The sequence below is a fragment of the Dipteris shenzhenensis genome, chromosome 17 (genome assembly GCF_047967505.1).
Source record: "Dipteris shenzhenensis isolate YYH24624 ecotype China chromosome 17, Dip_SZ_1.0, whole genome shotgun sequence".
In the NCBI taxonomy this organism is placed as follows: domain Eukaryota; kingdom Viridiplantae; phylum Streptophyta; class Polypodiopsida; order Gleicheniales; family Dipteridaceae; genus Dipteris; species Dipteris shenzhenensis.
Genome location: NC_141612.1, coordinates 10752206 through 10774146, shown reverse-complemented (window position 1 = coordinate 10774146; position 21941 = coordinate 10752206). Strand labels below are relative to the sequence as shown.

Genomic DNA, 21941 nt, shown 5'->3' with positions numbered 1-21941 from the left:
TCCGCACTGGAGGTAACCCATAAGGTAGTTCATCCCTAAAACATTCAGAGAACTCCTCTGCGTAACATCAGTGCTAGCCGAAGAATCATCAATCGGCTCTACCGATGCTGTGCAAAGGAATAAAAACTCTTCTTGAGCTTTTCAGATTTCCATCACGGAAACCAATGGTCCCTTAGGTACATCTTTCTCACCTCGCAAGACATAAAGCACATCATTCATCTTGAATTGATACACGTGCCTTTTCCAATCAATGGCTGGATTCTTCTTAGAATGCCACGCCATACCCAGGGCTATATCTGCATGAGCAAGCTAGGTCATTTCAAAAGCAAGCTTCTCAGCATAGTCGTGAATCCGAAGCTCCAACTGGGTAACCCTTTGGTCCCATACTTCAGTTGAACTACCATCTGCCATCCTGACTGTATACGCATAGTCAGATGGACTTGTCTTTAATTTCAGCCTCTTCACAGGCTTGGAGTTAATCACATTGTGAGTTGACGCCGAGTCGAACAACACAATGACATCATGATTGGCCACTTGCCCTTTCATTTTAATTAACTCCGTATCATTAAAGGCTGTATATCCCGTTGCTGCGGGCTTAGATAGGATGTTATCATGTGCACTCGTCACTAGCGTAGCAACAGACACACATAACAAACAAGGTACTAACCTCTGAGAAGATCCCGCTAGCTGAATCTGCATCTCTTTCGCTCTGGGACTTCCCTCCATCTCCACGTCGCACTCTGAGATCACCATCGCAGCCATCCGACGATCTTTGTTACGTGGATAATCCTTCCACTGATGAGGCTGAAGGCAACCAAACCATAAGCCTTCTCTCCTCGCTTTTTCCCTTTGTTCTGGGTTTAAGGGAGACTTAGACCAAGCCCGGGCTAACATTGGGGTTACTTTCCTTTTCACTCCAATGGTGGTACTTGGTTTAGGAGTTTCAGCTGGTTTCGCCTGCTTGGCTTGACCACTCGGTTGAGAACCACTCCCTCTACTAGTCCATTTCTTCTTAAACCCAGATTTCTTCGGATACCCATACTGGGTTCCGACCTGTGCAAACCCACTTGGTTTGCTGCCCTTGGCATCTTCATAGTTCAGGGCTATAGCTATTGCATCATCTAACGTGTTCGCGTACTTAGCCCGAACTTCCATTTTTATTCGATCATTCAATCCAAATATCAAATCTTTCACTTGGATTGATTGAGGCAGGGGTTCGTCGACCTTCATTACACTCTCTCGAAACTTATCAGTGTATTCTGCCACTGATAAATTTCTTTGACGAAGGTTCCTATATTGATCCCAAGCTCGGGATCCTTGTCAGGAGGTAAGAAGTGTTTCCTGAACTCTCTTTTAAACCCCTCCCAGATAGTGGATGCTATACCATCTTTTTGTTGTTTAATCCACCACCGATCCGCTGCCTCACTAAACATGTGGGTGGCCTCGCGGATCTTCTTGATGTCATTTCTGATTTCACAAATGGCGAACGCCTCGTCCCATTTGTGTAACCAGGTCTCATTGACATCGGAGCTACGGTCGTTCATCTGACTTGAATACTTTTCCGGTCTGTAATTGGCAATATTTGGCACTTTAGCCTTCCTAGGCTCGACCGTATGGACACTAGACTCCGGTTGCATTGGAGCCTTTCCCTTCTCCTCTCGAGAAGGTCTGGCAGACATACTGTGTATCGCTCTCCTAAGTTCGGACTGCCCTGCATTGGCCTGTAATTGCTGCGCTAACAACTGTTGCAAGGCATCCTCCAGCAATGCAATCCTGCCAGATAAAGTGTGAGCTACTGGGCGCGACACCTGCTGGGTCGGCCAGACTCCTGATTCACCAGGGTCCCTCCTGGAAGCTCCTTCTTCTGCTTCCATTCAGTTCAATGGGCGTTTTGTTTTGTTTTGTTTTGATTGGTTTCCTTTATATTTATTATTTAAAAAAAAAAAAACACCGCTAGAAAACTGTATTTACAAACTGACACAATTCAGTGTATTGACACTCTGACACAATTTCCTATACTAGGGAATTCCTACAATCCCACATTCACACTGATCAGGCATTTAACACAGGCATATATCTCAGACCGCGCTTTTCCGTATCCTAGGGAAGCTCCTGCAAAGTGACTCAAACTGCAGCACATAGGCATATGCACAAGCATGATGTGTCCCTGCTACAACATCAAAGCCTCATGCAGGCTGATTACTCTCAAGATCCTATCTATGAAAATAGAGCATCACCCGACTAAATCAAGGAGAAAAAAAAAACAACACGAAACTAATGGAGGTTGAAGAGAGCTCCCTGGTCATCAACGGTTTCGTCACCTCCCTCTTGGTTCCATGCAATTCCAACCAACAGTCTCTCACACTTGCTGGCCAATTTCGGACTACATGGGACAGTTGCCCGTCAACTAGCGCTCCACGCTATCTGCGTCGCCTCTGCGCTCCAGGTCACAGCTTACGTGCACCAATCTCGAATATACCTCTTCTATTCTGCGTCACCTTCGCCGAATTATTGAAGGCCTCTTCCTTTGTCTGTCGGGCTATTCGTGCCAGCACCTTTGGGCTTTCCGTTGATTTGCGTCAGCCACAGACTATCAACGTCGAAGGGCCTTACAGGATGATCATCAACAATCTCGTCGATCCCTTCCTTTCCTGCGCTCTAGACTGGCTGATACCAATTGTAAAACTCTGCCTAACTAATTCCTTGCCTGGCGTCAACGGAGGAGACGGCCAAATCCCATGACTGTTGAAAAGTACACGTGCATCTCACGCCCGCGTCGATCTTTGTCACACCTGTGCTCCAAACCTGCTGTCTACTACAAAAGCTTTTTCCTAGCTCCACGTAACAATTAACACGGCTCTGCCTACGAACTGTTTTCGTGACCCTGCATGGCTCTGACTGTAAGTCACGTCGTTCGTCGATCACCCATCGTCCGATTCACATATCCGTATTTCATCAAATGAGTCCGTTGCGTGGAGGTCACGAGTAGCAGGATCATCCTGCGCTCCTCATCCGTCTTGTTTCGTCAAGTTGCCTTACGGGAACCCTTCGCTCCAGCAACAGCTTAGACGCCTGCGTGTCCCGCTCCTGCACGTCACGTCTCCCGTGCCTGGCCTGAGCTCTGATACCAAAATGTAACAACTAACTATCTAATTTCTACTGCAGATCACGGGAGCAGCACCATGAATGACCTCCCAGCCAACCGAAATAACAGGATGAACCTCTGGTCCCAGAGCAGATTCTGGTACACAGAGATAGAAAGCTCAAGGGTAAAGTTATCCGTCGCAACTTGGTAAAATTCCAAAATTACCCATCACTTGATGCGAAATGGATGGAGGAAGGTGAACTGGCAGATTCACCTGGGATATTGCAGCTTTACCTTGATGCTTTCCAGTTAGAGCCAACTGCCCAGGCTCCTACAGGTAGTTCAGCAGAGCGAGCGTCTGGAGCATTACGTGGTGTTCGAGAGGGGGATAGCACCTCCACTCCCTCAGTACAGACGGGCTCACGGTGATTTCATGACATCGCTTGATAACACTGTATGTTTCATTTGAGATACTGAGCTAACAGTATTTCTGCTGTGAGAGTTCATGGTATTGATGCATCTTGACTATTGATCGCCGAGGATCACATAGATTTTGAGTAGTGTATATGGATGGATGCATGCCTCTCTTAGCCATATTTGCAAACTGTGGTTTGCTGTTTCAATAGAGCATGAATAGAAAGCCAAAAGAAGAGAGTGATCTTTCTATTCCCGAGGGATTTTCAGAGCCTTCTCCAAAAGTTTTTCTGCACCTGTGTAGAAATCTGAAAACTATCCCGATGAGGAGCTCTGGAGGACCTCCAACCTCTACTGCTAAGCTAAAATCTCCTGGCATTTCTGACTGTGTAACGAAAGAAGGGGATGCTCTTCTCTCAGTGCCCTTCATCAATCCATTCCCACTCCCACTCCCCTAGGTCCTACAGCAAGAATCTAATGGGGGAACCACCATATAACCAGAGTCTCCAAGACCCAAGTGCTAGGAGAACAGGGTCAAGATCAAGATACCATTGTGAATCCGTGCCCCACTCCATGTAACCTGCAATCCTAACAGGCTGGAAGGCAACCTCCAAAAGAATATCATTTGAAGATCTGAGAAGTTTGCCTTCCCAAACGTCAAAGATTTTCTAGGCCCCTATGCTATGTGTGTTTGTGTTGAGTCAAATAAAGGTTCTCAGCCTTGAATTGTCCCTGTAAAGTGAATATATTTGGAGTCACTAAGAGGTACTCTGCCCTGGGTTGTCGTCAAAAGAACAATCCATTGAGCTCTGGAGGGAACTATGATCCCATGTCCAATCACCAAGGGGAGCATCGAAGAAGAAATAGAAATGCAAGTACTTGCCCTAGTGCCCAAGGCAGGTGACCAAAAAGTATAGCTGAGAGAAGCTTACCTGACTTGGCACAATCCCTGACATCCAGTTTATGTTCATGAATCATAAGAATATCAATGGGGCCCCCAATAACACCTGGATGAAGTTGGTTACGAATCAGGTGCCTACGGCGGCGGTGAGGTACACCTCTGAGGCCCTAAACGTTCCAACTGACAATCCTCATCGGTGAGAGGAAGAGGCCGGATGAAAAACCTTACCCGACCTGGTAGCAGAGACAATCCTCTCCTGGAAAAATTCCTCCTATCACGAAAAGGGAAGTCAACTGGGGAAAGAACTCCCACACCTGCAGAAGGGGCAGCTCTGTCCACGGCGGTGATTTGAACAACCTGCTCCCCAAAGGTAGAGGGTACAAACTCCTCCTCAAACTCAAACTCTGCCATGTCTGCTAGAGCTGCACAAGAATTTCTGAGTGATGCTTCTAGTGCAGGTGTTCGGAGGATCCTTGGGGATGGTGGAGTAGAAGCAATAACCCCCTTGCCTTTGTCAAGAGGTGAAGAAAGAGGAGTAGAAGAGGAAGGGGGCTGCTGACAACGGGGGAGCGAAGCTATAAATGTAGCATTAACATCGAGTAAGGCACGGGTTTCGGCAATGAGTTACTCCACAGATGGAAGCTCCCCCACATGAGCGTCTAAGGGAACATGAGCAACCTCATCAGCACAAGGAACTAGGACAGGAATATCTCCTGCCTGTAAGGAAGGATCCATGGCAGCATCAGTAGCCTCCTGAGGTGGAACTGGCTCATCAACTCTGACTGGCTCCCAGCGTGGGACGACTGGAACAAGACGTGTTGACGGTCCTAGTCGCACTGTAGTAGAAGGTCCAGGACGAGAGGCTGTAGCTGATGGTCCTGGGAGAGAGGTGAAGGTCCAGCAGTGCGAAAAGTGGTAGGATGTGCAGTAGATCGTGAAGTAGGTCCAGCCGAGGTGGTGCTATGAGGCCCTACACCGGTGGACATTTTAGGCCTTTTCTTTTTTCTCTTCCTTGGGCAAATCTCTGGCAAAGTGACCAGGGGTCCTGCAAATCCTACACTGATCCTGTCTCCTAGCGATCTTGACTCTCTGCCTGAAGAATGAGCCATTTGGACGCTGGAGCATGATGCGGTCATCCGTGATATTAGGGTCAGAGACAATGACCCTAACACGTGGTACCCCATCCGACCTGACTGCTTATGTTGCCAAAGAAGGCTTCCCATGGAGGGGGGGGGATCTCGATGAACATCCCGAAAACTAAGGATGATAGAATCTTGCAAATTTTAGTTTTTATGGCTTAAGGACTGTCAGAATATGCAAATAAGTTATGTATGGCCTGCGAGCATACCTTCTTGTCTTAATTTTATAAACTTGTTTTGTGGAGAAAAGATCTGCAGTTCTTCTGATTTGACACTACTTTGTTAGGGTAAAGGGGCCAGTGTTGTACACCCCTAACTCTTTAACAGTGTAAGGGGTTCCACCTATTGATTTTTTTATGTTTTTCAAAATGTAAAGGCATCACATGAATAACCATAGAGGGAGAATATTAAAATTTCAAAAAAAAGAGAGAAAACGATAGCTTGGTGGAACCTAAATACCCAATAACAAAGGCATTGGTGGGCCAGTACTGTGCTACATGCTGACTAACAAAACTGTGCTACATGCTGACTTACAAAACTTTTTATAACAGCTTGACACGTAAGCATATTTTGCCTCTTTCAAACCTCCTTATTGGGTCTTCCAATAGAAGAAAAAGGGGGGGCTGCTGGCATCGTAAAGGCACCCTCCGCTTGACTAGCCCCTTACGCTATATAGATTTATGAGTTCTCCCATGCTTAGTTTTTTTCATTCCAATATGAGTCAAAGAGTCAAATCTCAAATTGTATTCATTCTTTGATTTTTGTTGTTTCTGATCAGTTTCCAGGGCATCAAACATGACAGGTGTTTCTTGCTTATCTTTGTACATTACACAGTCTGAGGTTTAGTATTACACACTCACCGTAGTAGCGCATGGAGGGAATTTATAAATAGAAAACTTTCCTTGATGTCTTTTGTTGGAAAAGCATTGTGGCTTTGCATTCTTTTATTCAGCAGCATTTCTGTATATTTATAGCCTTTCATCTTGTTTCTTTGCCATCTAGTAGGTTGCTTTCATGTTGATAATTACCTCCTTTCTTGTCAGATTTGTGTTGAGAACCTTATCTGTTTTGCAGGAAACTCATCAGGAGCCAGGTTGCAACCATCTCTGAATGGAACTTCCACACAGCTTTTCCCATCTGTGCTTTCTTTTCTGATAAAGTTTCTGGAAAGGGTTTTTTCTTTGTTTAATACTACCTGGGGAAGGCGTGTTTGTGCGAGAATACGGTATACCAGTACTGAAAGTTCACATCCTGTTGCTTCACAACAAGGCTCTGTCTCACCACCTTGCAAGGAATTCTTGAACTTACCTGTTTTAGACACACGCATTTCAATCCTGGAAGCACAAGTCAAAGAGCTTCGTTTACTAGTAGAAGCTTGGTCTTCTTCGACAGTGGACTCCTATAATTCTAGTCAGCGGTTAAAGGAAATGGAAGCCGAACTTGCTGAAACTCATAAGGTACTTTTACTTCATTGTAGCACCTAGAAAGCTTGTAAGGGATTTTTTAATGAGCTTTGATCCTTACTTTTAAAAGTAGAAATCACATACATGCTTTCCATTTTCTCCTTTTTAAGGGATATTCTCTTTGGATTATCTTCCAATCAAATTAGCCTGCAGGCTTCTTTTTTCTCTGCTTGGTAGGTTGTGTTTACTTGCAGCTGATTGCAAAGAGATATGACGCATGATCATGGTTTTCTAGCCAAGTATTGACAATTGTGGAGAAGTTCCTTTACTCCTTTAAGGTGCTAACACTCTCCATTCGCATGAAAAATCACCACCCATGGAGAAGTCTGACGATTAGTACTCAGATGGATGCTTGAATGCAAGTGTCATTCTGTCTCTTTAGGCTTGTGACTCTGCACCACATACAACTCGGTGCTTATGATTTGCACGGGGATGTCAAATCATCCACCCTATGTATTGCATGCTGACCTTGATGTCACTCTTAGACTTACTGAAAGTAAGAGCTGTCAGATTGACAGGAGTACGTGCTTGTGCAAAAACTAATTATGTTTTTATTGTATGCATGCTGCACCCAATTTTGACTTGGGGGGTTTGTTGTGAAACAAGGTACTTGAAACATCCATCCATCACCCCCAAAGTGCCTGATTCATAGTGATGACCGCTCTGGGCCATGCAAGCATCCTTCAGTTCCCGGGTCTCTTTTATGAGGCCAAACACAATGCTGACCTCTTTGCCACATTTTCTCAACCACACGACTTATTTATACATCTGGCTGTGAAAAAGCCACAACCTTACTGGATTACTCTGTTGATAAGCAGCCATGAAATAAGGAATTTAGTTGGCCCTCAAGATGTGCCAAGAATCGTTCGGGAATTCCAAAAAGTTATGAATGATGGCATAATCTGCCCAATGTCAACCAGTAGCAGGTTTATGCTCCGAGATAATAAATTGAGATCACATGTTACTCCAGGAACGAATTCACTCTATGTGGATGCATCTATGAAATGACACTTCAGATCTAGAAACATAATATTCAGAAATACAGCCAAGAGAATATATATTGATATGAAGAAGTAATTAGAAAATCTGCCAATACGTGTACCAACACCTTCAGTGCACTGTTACTGAGGTAAGGTGCCAAAACCAGCACAGTATGCTGTCGTACTGAGGTAGACTCCTCGTCTGGAAATGGGAATCAATCCAAAAGAGATACGTCTTCCTCAGAATCGTGACCTTTTGGCTCTAGTTTTTGCAAAGGGAGTAACTCATTCTTAACCCTTGCCTGCCATGAGGGATTGAATCCTGCCACGCGCCTTCCTGTAGGCTTCAGTCGCTACAAGGTGAGTCCTCTTGCTCACCCTCATGTTGCACTACAACAGGCTCTTCTACTATGGGTAGATATGCTCCCTTGTGTGCTCGCTGGGAAGGTCCAAAACCTGGAAGAACGACTGAGACTGCCCCCAAAAGGGGCCTTTTATATGGCTGAATGTGCCTCTAGATCAGCCAACTGGGCCAAAATCGGACTGGCCAGCCCCCTACTGCGACCGGCCAGCCCAAATCCTGCAGTTTGTGGTGCTGCCAAAATACTGCTACCAGGCCCTTGGGCCCTGTCATGCAGCTGACGTGGGCCAGGTCTATAAATGGCCTAGCCTCCCCACTCTATGCTGCTGCTTGTGCTGGCCTTTGCCTAGCCCTTTGGCCCTATATATGGCCCCGTGGCAGGCCTGTTTCCAGCCCCACAGACAGCTCTAACTGTGGGCTGACAGTCAGCCCATGATCATGACAAGGGTGGCCCAAGTGGGTGACAAGGGTGGCCCATGTGGCTGCCATACAATAATTCCCAAGACATGTACTTGCTGCCCACATGGCAGCCCTAACGTGTCCACCCCCTACCCCTAACCCGTGTGCCCCTCAATGAGCCCCCTTTCATGGCTAGCCTTGTCTACCCCCTACGCCTAACCCCTATGCCCCTCACCGAGCCCTCTTTCATGACCCTCCCACACCCAACCATCAACTTCCTTACTCTACCCATACAAACCACAGCAGTTTTCATCCCCCACAGAAGCATGGGAGCAGATTGTTGTGGAGGTCCACCACTTCGTGTGTGTGTGAGAGGTAGGTATAGCTCTGTAAGGAGCTTGTTGAGGTACGTAGTCAGGCAGCAACAGCTCCGAGCGATGGAGCAGCCATGGAGGAGTGGATAGCTGTCGGATGCAATGGAATGGAAGACAACAAGCTGAGAATTCAAGTGGAGTGTACTTGCAGATTGATACAGTGAAAGTAAAAGGGACAAGTCATATAGACCCAAATACACCCTAGTGTCCGATTGTGAAACTGTCGATCGAGAAGGAGTTCATCTGTTTTTGCATTGGAGTTTGTCTGTTTTATTTTTGCATTAATATCAAAGTGTGAAAATTCATTGCTTTCTCACGTAGTGACGGTCCATGAACAAGCTGGGATTACATATGATTTCGGGCCAAATTGTTGAAGGGGCTCACAAATTGGGTGATGCCAAAAGTTTGCAATTGCTTGATCGATGTGACGTAGCTAGACATCACAATTGCTTGGTCGGCATGAGGTAGCCAAACAAAGCCTTGGAATCTTTAGAATGCCAAAAGATATTTCTATTCGACAAGCTCTTCGCGCTACCTATTCTCTCCATGCAAGGCCATTGGCGAACCCAAGCGTTCTACCTTTGTGCCCATCGTCGATGATTGTGGTACCAAAGACGTGATTTTGCTATACATGCCCAAGCACTCTCCCTATTGCTCCTCTCATCTCCTCCTGTGCTCGATGTCGGACTACTTCGAGAGAAGTAGCCTTGAGGCTATTTTTTTTGGGATTTGGTTTGCAATTTCTCGTTTGATTAGAGAACATTGAGTCACATTTGCAGGACATTGAGTCAAATTTTCAGACCTTGAGTCTTTTTTGCAAGACATTGACTCAGATTTTCATACATTGGGTCACATTTGCAAAAAATCTCAGCAAAATTTGGGGCTTTTCTGCATTTGCCCTCTTTTTGGCCCATTTGCCCTCATTAAATTTGGGGCTTTTGCTAGATTTGCTGTTTTTGCAGTCAACATTGCCTGCCACAGTCACATTTGCAAATATTTGCTGTCATTTTTTGGACAGCCAGCTTTTTGCAGTGATAGCCTTGAGGCTTTTGGGTTTTCAGGTCTTTTTCAGGGTATCACATTTGCTATGGTTGGGAACAATCAAGATTTATTTGGAGTTCTTCATGAAGATGATAAGTTGGATGGCACCAACTATCCGATGTGGTCTTATCTCATGAAACATATTCTTGTTGCAAAGCATTTGTGGAATATTGTTTCTGGGGTTGATATGAGGCCAGCCAATGCTACAGTGGTTGCCTCTACTGCTGGTCCTTCTGCAGGGGGTACTCCTCCTGATGCCTCTTCCTCTAGCACTCGTGCTGCTGCTCTTCCAACTCAAGAACAGTCAAGATGGGATGCAAGAGATGCAAATGCACATTCATGCATTGCTTTATCATGCAAGAGAATCATTATTCCACACATCTGATCTTGCAGGACAGCAAAGGATGCTTGGGATAAATTGGCTTCTCTATCAGATTCGCAATGAAGCTCGTGTTGCATATTTGAGAAGGCAATTACAAGAAGTCAGTATGAATGAAGGTGAGTCAATGGATGCATACTTGACAAAGGTCAAGGACCTCATGGAACAACTTGCCAACATTGATGAGGTGGTGCCAAATTCACAGCTTGTTAGTACCATATTGAATGGATTGCCAAATACATATCAAGGGTTTGCTGCAACCCTTCGATTAGTGGCCATGGGTAATCCAGACCACTATTCTTTTGATCAGCTAGTTACTTTGCTTTTGCAGGAAGAGCAAAGTAGAGCTAATAGACAAGCCATTATTCTTGATCATGCATTTGCTTCACAGCAGACAGGAAGAGGCAAGGCTTCCAAGCCTATGGGCAAGCCAAAATCTGCGCATAGCAGCTGCAATTCCTCCCATGCATCTAAAAATACAGCATATAAGGCAAAGAAGAAAAGATGCAACTATTGTCGCAAGCCTGGATATGACATTTCAGAATGCAAGAAGTGTGGATGCTAAACGAAGAGAGAGAGAGAGTGTGCAGTACAAGACGAGTCGAAGAAGAAGTCACGTCAACTTAGATTGATAGATAAGGTTCCTAAACACAAGTACAAAGTACTTGTATCTAGGCCTAGGACTAAGTGTCCTAGGTGTCACATAGGACTAAGTGTCCTATGTGGCATAGAAGGCACTAACACAATAAGTGCCTACACTTATGTCTACAAGGCACATACCATGGCCTATAGGGCATCACTAGAACCACCAAAAGATGGCCTACAAACCCCCCTCCATGGGATGGGCTGAAGTACTCTGGAAACGTCTCAGAATACCTGGTAGTTTCTGGTCATGGTGGCACATGTTCATCCAAAAAGATATAGCCACCTATGAATGTACAAGGAATGTCAGATCATGTAACAAAGGGAACCAAGTGTAAAGCCTGTCGGAAGACTTCGAACTTGGGACGAGGAAGTGCCTTTGTAAACATATCTGCGATGTTGTCCTCTGTGGGAAGATAGGACAACTCTATGTCGCCTGCTGACAACCGCTCCCGAACATAATGATAGTGAACTTCAATATGCTTGGTACGCGCATGAAACACTGGGTTACGCGCAATGGCCAAAGCACTCTGGCTGTCAGTGTAGACAATAGTGGAGGATGTCTGGCAAATACCAAGATCTGTAAGTAACTGTTGAAGCCAAACACACTCTACTGTAGCGGTGAATGCTGCCCTGTACTCAGCCTCACAACTAGACGTGGCAACTGTCGGTTGCTTCTTCCTGAGCCAAGAAATACATGAATTGCCAAGCAAAAAACAATTGCCAGTATGTGACACTCTGGTGTCGGAACATCCTGCCCAGTCACTATCTGTGTAAGCATGCATGGTAAGTGAACGCTGATCACCATAAAAGAGGGCTAAATTCTGAGTGCCTCTGAGATATCTGAAGACTCTCTTCACTGCCTGCCAATGCTGTGAACTGGGGATGTGCATGAATCTGCTGAGCTGAGATACTGCATACTGCAAGTCAGGTCTGGTGTGACATAAATAAATAAGGCATCCAACAGCCTGCTGATAAAGAGTGATATCACATGGTGGGCTCCCATCATGAGCTGAGAATTTGAAGCCAGGGTCCACTGGAGTAGAGATTGGCTTGCAATCCTCAAACTGAAAACGATCAAGGAGCTGTCCAATATACTTGGACTGAGACATCATGATACCCCCCTTAACATGAGCAAACTAAATGCCCAAATAATAATGGAGCTGTCCCATGTATGACATGTCAAAAATCTGCTGCAAATCAGCCTTGAAAGCTGCAATTTGCTGGGTATCTGGGCCCGTGATAAGCATATCATCCATGTATAAAATCAGCACTAAAAAATCAGATCCACTCCCACGGAAATAAAGAGTGGGTTCTGTGGGACTATTCTGAAAACCAAGGGATAGTAAGTGTGCATGAATTTTGGCATACCATGCCCTGGGTGCCTGCTTCAAACCATAAAGGGCTTTTCTAAGCCGGCACACCTTATTTTCAGAATTAACCACCTCAAAACCAGGAGGTTGTGTGATATAGACTTCTTCCTGCAGATCCCCATGAAGAAAGGCAGTCTTGATGTCAAGTTGGTGCACTTGCCAATGATGATGGGCTGCAATGGCAATGACACATCGAATGGTAGTAATCCTGGATGTGGGAGCAAACGTCTCCTCAAAGTCAATGCCTTGTTGTTGGGCATACCCTTTTGCAACAAGACGAGCTTTGTATCGATCTATGCTGCCATCAGATTTCCTTTTTAACTTGTAGACCCATCGCGTTCCAATGGCATGCTTGCCAGGTGGGAGATCTACTAATTCCCAAGTGTCATTTTTGGCAATAGATTGTAACTCAGCTTTCATTGCATCCATCCACTCTTTGCTGTCAAAAGCATCTTTATGGCACAAAGGCTCTTCATTGCAAGCTGTAGCAAGGAGTGCAAACTCAAGAAAGTGACCATGCTGTCTATTCCCTGATCTTGTCCGGGCAGCAAAACGCTGATCTTGTTTGCTGTCCCTCAATGTATCAAGAAGCCATCTGGGAACTTGCCTTTGCTGTCTATTAACAGCTCTTTCTTCAATGACTGCATCATGAGTAATGGGATCATTTTGTGCCGGAAGAGAAACCTGCAAATCAGCATGAGGTTGAGGCTGATTATTGCTTTGTTTTATTGGGCAAAGACTTGGCCTTAAGCATGCATCTAGCCATCTCCATTGTGGACCTGTTTTTCCTTTCAGAAACAGGATTCTGCTGAGGAGTGTAAGGAGTAGTGCATGAGTGAATAATGCCCCGTGAGGAAAGAAATGCATCAAACTCCTTTGACATATCCTCACCCCCCCTATCTGTGTTGAGGGTGACAAGCTTGCATCCTGATTCATTCTCAACCATATTCAGCCATCTTTGAAAGCATAAGAAAACTTCAGATTTGGCCTTTAAAGGATATACCCAGCAATACCTTGTGAAATCATCAATGAGATTCATGAAATACTTGTATTCTCCAATGGCATTTGTCCTCATTGGGCCACAGACATCACTGTGTACTAGCTGCAATTTCCTTTGTGAGAGTTTTGGACAATTCTTTTGAAAAGGAAATCGATGCATCTTACCCAAAAGACAACCCTCACACACATGTTTAGAAACTGTGTGAATCTGAGGTACATCATTTGCTATCTGCTGTGAATGTAGCTTTGCAAGAGCTCTATAATTGAGATGGCCCATTCTCTCATGCCAAAGATGAGTTTCAGCAAGCTGTGAATCTGAAATAGCCAATGCTTCGGTAGAAAGTGCAGCTGCATGATGATCAAGGTGATAAAGTCCTTTTTGCAAAGTGCCAGTGAGAACTATGGCATTGTCATCACGAAGATCATATACTAGGCATCTGTAGCCATCAAAAATCACTCTGAAACCTGAAGTAGCAATTGCTGAAATTGAAATCAAGTTGACTTCAATTCCAGGCACAAAAAGAACATTTGTCAAAGTGACAGGATGGCTGGAAATGGATGTGAGCTGCACATCTCCAACTCCTTTTACAGCATATGAAGCATTATTGGCACATGTAACAGTCCCCCCTCGAGGTGCATCAGCTAAAGAATGAAACAACTGTCTGCAAGACGTGACATGCTTGGAAGCACCACTATCAAAGTACCAGGACTGAGCATCATTAGCAGTAAAAAGTGCATCAGCTTTGGAGGGATCAAATGAACAATGGACAGCCCATGCCCAATCATCCTGAAGAGCATGTGTATGTGAAGCATCTGCTGGCTCATGGGATTCAATGGCATGTGAGGCATTAACTGTCAATCCTGCTTTCTTTTTCTCCGAAGCAATGCGCTTCCTGCATTTTGAAATGTCATGTCCAGGCTTGCGACAATAGTCGCATCTTTTCTTCTTTCCTTTATCTGCTGTATTTTTAGATGTATGGGAGGAATTACAGCTGCTATGTGTAGAGGAATTGCAGCTGCTATGCGCAGATTTTGGCTTGTTCATAGACTTGGAAGCCTTGCCTCTTCCTGTTTGCTGTGAAGCAAATGCATGATCAGGAATAATGGCTTGTCTGTTAGCTCTACTTTGCTCTTCCTGCAAAAGCAAAGTAACAAGCTGATCAAAAGAATAGTGGTCTGGATTACCCATGGCCACTAATCGAAGGGTTGTAGCAAACCCTTGATATGTATTTGGTAGTCCATTCAATGTAGTACTAACAAGCTGTGAATTTGGCACCACTTCATCAATGTTGGCAAGATGTTCCATGAGGTCCTTGACCTTTGTCAAATATGCATCCATTGACTCACCTTCATTCATATTCACTTCCTGTAATTGCCTTCTCAAATATGCAACACGAGCTTCATTGCGAATCTAATATAGAGAAGCCAATTTATCCCAAGCATCCTTTGCTGTCCTGCAAGAACGGATGTGTGGAATAATGATTCTCTTGCATGATAAAGGAATGCATGAATGTGCATTTGCATCTTTTGCATCCCATCTAGACTGTTCTTGAGTTGGAAGAGCAGCAGCAGGAGTGCTAGAGGAAGAGGCATTAGGAGAAGTACCACCTGCAGAAGATGCAGCAGTAGAAACAACCATTGAAGGATTGGCTGGCCTCAGATCAGCCCCAGAAACAATATTCCACAAATGCTTTGCAACAAGAATATGTTTCATGAGATAAGACCACATCGGATAGTTGGTGCCATCCAACTTATCATCTTCACGAAGAACTCCAAATAAATCTTGATTGTTCCCAGCCATAGCAACTGTGATAATTTGTAAAAGACCTGAAAACCCAAAAGCCTCAAGGCTATCACTGCAATAAGCTGGCTGTCCCAAAAATGACAGCAAATATCTGCAAATTTCTGACCCAAATCAAAGGGAAAATGCAGATCTGACCCAAATGTGACTGTGAAAGGCAATGTTCGCTGCAAAAATAGCAAATTTGGCAAAAGCCCCAAATTTGTTGAGGGCAAATAGGCCAAAAAGAGGGCAAATTCAGAAGAGCCCCAAATTTTGCTGAAATTTTGCAAATGTGACCCAATCTATGCAAATCTGACTCAATGTCCTGCAAATGTAACTGAATGTCCTGCAATCTGACCCAATGTATTGCAATCTGATGCAAAAATAGCAAATTTGGCAAAAGCCCCAAGTTTATTTAGGGCAAATAGACCAAAAAGAGGGCAAATGTGGGAAAGCCCCAAATTTTGCTGGAATCTCGCAAATGTGACCCAATGTCCTGCAAATCTTAGCTGTACAAATAGCTCAAGTACAACGTACAGCTGTACTATCAGCTTAAGTACTGTTGTACGGCTGTACGGACGTATGGTGTACTACTGAAGGTATGACCCTGTACGGTGGCTGTACGGTGTACCACTGAAGGTACGAGTACGACAAATGTACGACGCAGAGTACAAAGCAGGTACGGGTATGATAGATGTACGGAGTAGAGTACGGGTACGGCAGCTGTACGGAGCAGAGTACGGGTACGACGAATGTACGGAGCAGAGTATGGGTACGGCAGCTGTACGAAGCAGAGTACGGGTACGGCGAATGTACGGCGCGAGTGCAGTTGACGACTCACTGAAGGTACGGCGTACGGCGTATGGCGACGACGCAAAAGGTACAAGTGATGCAGGTTTGCTCACGTATGGACTGTGGCAGTACAGTACGACAATGCACAATACGGTGACGCGCAGTTGTACGGTGACGACGATGTACTTGTTCACGTACGGGCTGTACGGCTAAGGTACTGCATGCAGTATGGAATAGGTGACCTCGAAAAACTGTAGGTGCTGAAGATATGTCGACCAGCAGGGCAGCAGACTTCCCAAAGAGCAATGGAGGACTCGGGGGCTGAGTAGAGCTGGAAGACAAGAGCAAAACCTGCTCTGATACCACTGTGGATGCTAAACGAAGAGAGAGAGAGAGTGTGCAGTACAGGACGAGTCGAAGAAGAAGTCACGTCAACTTAGATTGATAGATAAGGTTCCTAAACTCAAGTACAAAGTACTTGTATCTAGGCCTAGGACTAAGTGTCCTAGGTGTCACATAGGACTAAGTGTCCTATGTGGCATAGAAGGCACTAACACAATAAGTGCCTACACTTATGCCTACAAGGCACATACCATGGCCTATAGGGCATCACTAGAACCACCAAAAGATGGCCTACAGGAAGCGCATTGCTTCAGAGAAAAAGAAAGCAGGATTGACAGTTAATGCCTCTCATGCTATTGAATCCCATGAGCCAGAAGATGCGTCACATACACATGCTCTTCAGGATGATTGGGCATGGGCTGTCCATTGCTCATTTGATCCATCCAAAGCTGATGCATTCTTTACTGCTAATGATGCTCAATGTTGGTACTTTGATAGTGGTGCTTCCAAGCCTGTCACATCTTGCAGACAGTTGTTTCATTCTTTAGCTGATGCACCTCGTGGGGGGACTGTTACATGTGCTAATAATGATTCATATGTTGTAAAAGGAGTTGGAGATGTGCAGCTCACATCCATTTCAAGCCATCGTGTCACTCTGACAAATGTTCTTTTTGTGCTTGGCATTGAAGTCAACTTGATTTCAATTTCAGCAATTGCTACTTCAGGTTTCAGAGTGATTTTTGATGGCTACAAATGTCTAGTTTATGATCTTCGTGATGACAATGCCATAGTTCTCACTGGCACTTTGCAAAAAGGGCTTTATCACCTTGATCATCATTCAGCTGCACTTTCTATTGAAGCATTGGCTATTTCAGATTCACAGCTTGCTGAAAGTCATCTTTGGCATGAGAGAATGGGCCATCTCAATTATAGAGCTCTTGCAAAGCTACATTCACAACAGATGGCAAATGATATACCTCAGACTCACACAGTTTCCAAACATGTGTGTGAGGGTTGTCTTTTGGATAAGATGCATCGATTTTCTTTTCAAAAGAATTGTCCAAAACTCTCACAAAGGAATTTGCAGCTAGTACACAGTGATATCTGTGGCCCAATGAGGACAAATGCCATTGGGGGGTTATAAGTACCTTGAGTTTGCACTCCTTGCTACAGCTTGCAATGAAGAGCCTCTGTGCTATAAAGATGCTTTTGACAGCAAAGAGTGGATGGATGCAATGAGAGTTGAGTTACAATCTATTGCCAAAAATGACACATGGGAATTAGTAGATCTCCCTCCTGGCAAGCATGCCATTGGAATGTAGTGGGTCTACAAATTAAAAAGGAAATCTGATGGCAGCATAGATCGATACAAAGCCCGCCTTGTTGCAAAAGGGTATGCCCAACAACAAGGCATTGACTTTGGGGAGACATTTGCTCCCACATCCAGGATTACTACCATTAGATGTGTCATTGCCATTGCAGCCCATCATCATTGGCAAGTGCACCAACTTGACATCAAGACTGCTTTTCTTCATGGGGATCTGCAGGAAGAAGTCTATGTCACACAACCTCCTTGCTTTAAGGTTGTTAATTCTGAAAATAAGGTATGCCGGCTTAGCAAAGCCCTTTATGGTTTGAAGCAGGCACCCAGGGCATGGTATGCCAAAATTCATGCACACTTACTATCCCTTGGTTTTCAGAATAGTCCCATAGAACCCACTCTTTATGTCCGTGGGAGTGGATCTGATTTTTTAGTGCTGATTTTATATGTGGATGATATGCTCATCACGGGCCCAGATACTCAGCAAATTGCAGCTTTCAAGGCTGATTTGCTACAGATTTTTGACGTGTCAGACATGGGACGACTCCATTATTATTTGGGCATTCAATTCGCTCATGTTGAGGGGGGTATCATGATGTCTCAGTCCAAGTATATTGGACAGCTCCTTGATTGTTTTCAGTTTGAGGATTGCAAGCCAATCTCTACTCTAGTGGACCCTGGCTTCAAATTCTCAGCTCATGATGGGAGCCCACCATGTGATATCACTCTTTATCAGCAGGCTGTTGGATGCCTTATTTATTTATGTCACACCAGACCTAACTTGCAGTATGCAGTATCTCAACTTAGCAGATTCATGCACATGCCGAGTTCATAGCATTGGCAGGCAGTGAAGAGAGTCTTTAGATATCTCAGAGGCACTCAGGATTTAGTCCTCTTCTATGGTGATCAGGGTTCACTTACCATGCATGCTTACACGGATAGTGACTGGGCAGGATGTTCCGACACCAGAGTGTCACATACTGGCAATTGTTTTTTGCTTGGCAATTCATGTATCTTTTGGCTCAGCAAGAAGCAACGAACAGTTGCCACGTCTAGTTGTGAGGTTGAGTACAGGGTAGCTTTCACCACTACAGTGGAGTGTGTTTGGCTTTGATAGTTACTTACAGATCTTGGTATTCGCCAAACATCCTCCACTATTGTCTACATTGACAGCCAGAGTTCTTTGGCCATTGCACGTAACCCAGTGTTTCATGCGCGTACCAAGCATGTTGAAGTTCACTATCATTATGTTCGGGAGCGGTTGTCAGCAGGAGACATAGAGTTGTCCTATCTTCCCACAGAGGACAACATAGCAGATATGTTTACAAAGGCACTTCCTCGTCCCAAGTTCGAAGTCTTCTGACAGGCTTTACACTTGGTTCCCTTTGTTACATGATCTGACATCCCTTGTACATTCATAGGTGGCTATATCCTTTTGGATGAACATGTGCCACCATGACAAGAAAATACCAGGTATTCTGAGACGTTTCCAGAGTACTTCAGCCCATCCCATGGAGGGGGGTTTGTAGGCCATCTTCTGGTGGTTCTAGTGATGCCCTATAGGCCACGGTATGTGCCTTGTAGGCATAAATGTAGGCACTTGTAGTGTTAGTGCCTTTTAGGCCTCATAGGACATATAGTCCTATGTGACACCTAGGACACTGAGTCCTAGGTCTAGGTACAAGTACCTTGTACTTAGATTTTTCAATATCCAAGATTTGACATGACAGAGTCTATCGACTCTTTGCAACCTGCACTCTCTCTTTGCCTATCGATCCTTCAGTAGTATCCCCCCCCCCCCCCAAAGAAAAGAGCTGGCCCAAAATGATATGTGTGAGTGGTTTAATGCCTATGAAAAAAATGTGGGGTTTATGCCTTAAGCAGAACGTAAATTATTGACTGAAGGGAAAACTGTCAAGACAGAGTTGCACTTGTTATACCTCTTGTAGAGGGATTTTCAAGCTGAACATAGAAGATTTTGTGGATTACTTTTTAAAAATAATTCTATCATCTCTTTTGTGTGAGGGCTGACAAGATTCAGGCCAAGATTGTAGTGATGGCCTCATAGGATCATGCTAACTCACCCATGAGGGGTTGCAAAGGCTGAAGGGAGCAGGCAATTTAATAACGAAGACTCCTACAGGGAGTTGCTTGCACAAATGGCCGAGGCAAGAAGGGGTCCTTTATTTCGTAGGATTGAAAATTCCTGTGGAGAGGAAGAGAAGGTGAAGGCCCCTTCTGAAGCAGCTTTGAAGCAGGCAGGCATAAAAAGATCACCCAGCCCATCCCCTTCTTTTCATCTGGGCATGTCTCTAAAAAGAGTAAGAAATCTCATCAGGAGAGCAATCAAAGGAAGAAGAACAGTAAAAGGTCTTCCTCATCCTCGAGTTCCTCTACTACATCAAGCTCCTCTTCTTCTAGTTCCAGTTCTTCCTCTTCTTCCTTGGCGCATGTATGCTTTGAAGCTAGGAAGAAGGCGACAGAGAACCACAAGCAAGCTGTAGCAAAGGCTAATGAGCCTTGAGAGTTCAAGGAAGGAGGCAAATCAGTGACATTCATCACGTATAATGTCCAGTATGGCCACACAGAAAAGGCCATGCAGTTTCATGAGGTAATTTAACATAGCTTTTGGTTTAGACAACTTCTTTGAATCATCCAAGTTGCGCATGGTTGGCTTGCATTTGAGTGGGACAGCTAGTGCATGATGGAGTGCACAAACCACAAATGGCTCAGCTCCAAATGATTGGAAGGGCTTTAAGAAAGCTTTTTACAAATAGTTTATGCCTAAGCAATTCAGAGACCGATGTCCTCCTCAGTTGGGAGAGTTTGCATATGAATGTAGGAGACACACGAGAGACCTATAATAAGAAATTTCGGGATATTTAATTGAAGATTGCTCCTTTCAAGAAGGTCTCTAAGAAGACTCAGCTCAGGAAGTAGAGGGCTAGTCTGACTCCAAAGATACAAGCTGTGGTTAATACCCAGCACATTAAAGCCATACACATAATTCATTCAGCCTATGTGGCTAGTCTCATGCCTATGCAAGACCCTTCTATTGTGCCATCACTTTAAGCAGGGACGGTGGAGTGAAGAAACCTGCTCCACCTAGGTTTGAAAAGAGGGAGTACCCCAAGGTAGAGAAGAGAGAGGTTCAGCCTCGGAAGCCGAGGGGCACTCAGATGCTAAGACCTTATAAAGGCAAGTCCCAATTTACCCCCTAAGTAGATTGCCATATTTCGCAAAGAGGGGAAGTGTTTTCGATGTGGGAATGAGGGGCATGTGGCTGCCTAGTTTCCTAAAAGACATGCCCTCAAGGGAGCAAAAGAAGCGACAAGGACCGCCGAGGCCGGTGGCGGGGGGAGTCTCGGATGTATTGGGACGAGTTAGTGATCTTGAAGAGAGAGCGTTATTCTTTGCTTGGGAAAACATTAGAGCTCAGCATGCACTATACTTTTTGATCTAGGGGCTACTGATAAAATTATATTAGAGGATCTAGTTCTCAGACTGGGTGTCAGGACTGAAGAGTTGGGATTCCCTTGATGCCGATTAGATGTTTCATGGGAACCCGATGCTTGTTACTCCCTTGATGGGGAAGCTTCGTTTGCATGTACAGAACTTTGTAGACCAGGAAGACTTTTTCACTTCGCCTCTCAAGTATCATGATGTTGTAATTGGTATGCCTTGGTTTCATCTCAGAGGAATGAAACTATCCCTTCGAGAGAGGGTGTTGGATTTTGTATATAAAGAAAAAAACCAGCAAATGTTGCAAAGAACAGAGGGGAGACCGTTCCCATTGCATCTTATATGTCTATTGGAAAAAAAATAAAGTCTGTTGTTTTTGTATACATGGTTTTTATCAAGGAAAAAGATTTAAATGTACATGCTCAATAAGCTCTATTTGGTGATCCTTTGGTCTCTCAAGACGTAAATGCTTATGAAGAGAAAAATTTCAGTTTCTTGAAATTTTCAAAGATTGTTTTTTGGATGCTTTGCCAGGGGAGTTACGTCTTGAGAGACCAAAGGATCACCAGATAGAGCTTATGCTAGGGAGTGAGCCATCTAATAGGCCACCCTATAGGGTTAGTGCTACACACTGAGAGGAGATCATGGCCTAGGTGCAGGACTTGCTGTCCAATGGGTTAATTCATCCGTG

General features: G+C 44.7%; 1 protein-coding gene across 2 annotated transcripts in view; it reads left to right on the top strand.

The window, feature by feature from the left end:
* LOC147891675 (phosphatidylinositol/phosphatidylcholine transfer protein SFH12-like) overlaps positions 1-21941 on the top strand; it is a 142274-nt gene that overhangs the window by 81747 nt on the left and 38586 nt on the right. For both annotated transcript variants that reach the window (XM_087387906.1, XM_087387905.1), the window contains exon 11: positions 6614-6996. In XM_087387906.1, the coding sequence (XP_087244032.1) occupies positions 6614-6996 (383 nt within the window). The remainder of the gene's footprint in view (positions 1-6613; positions 6997-21941) is intronic.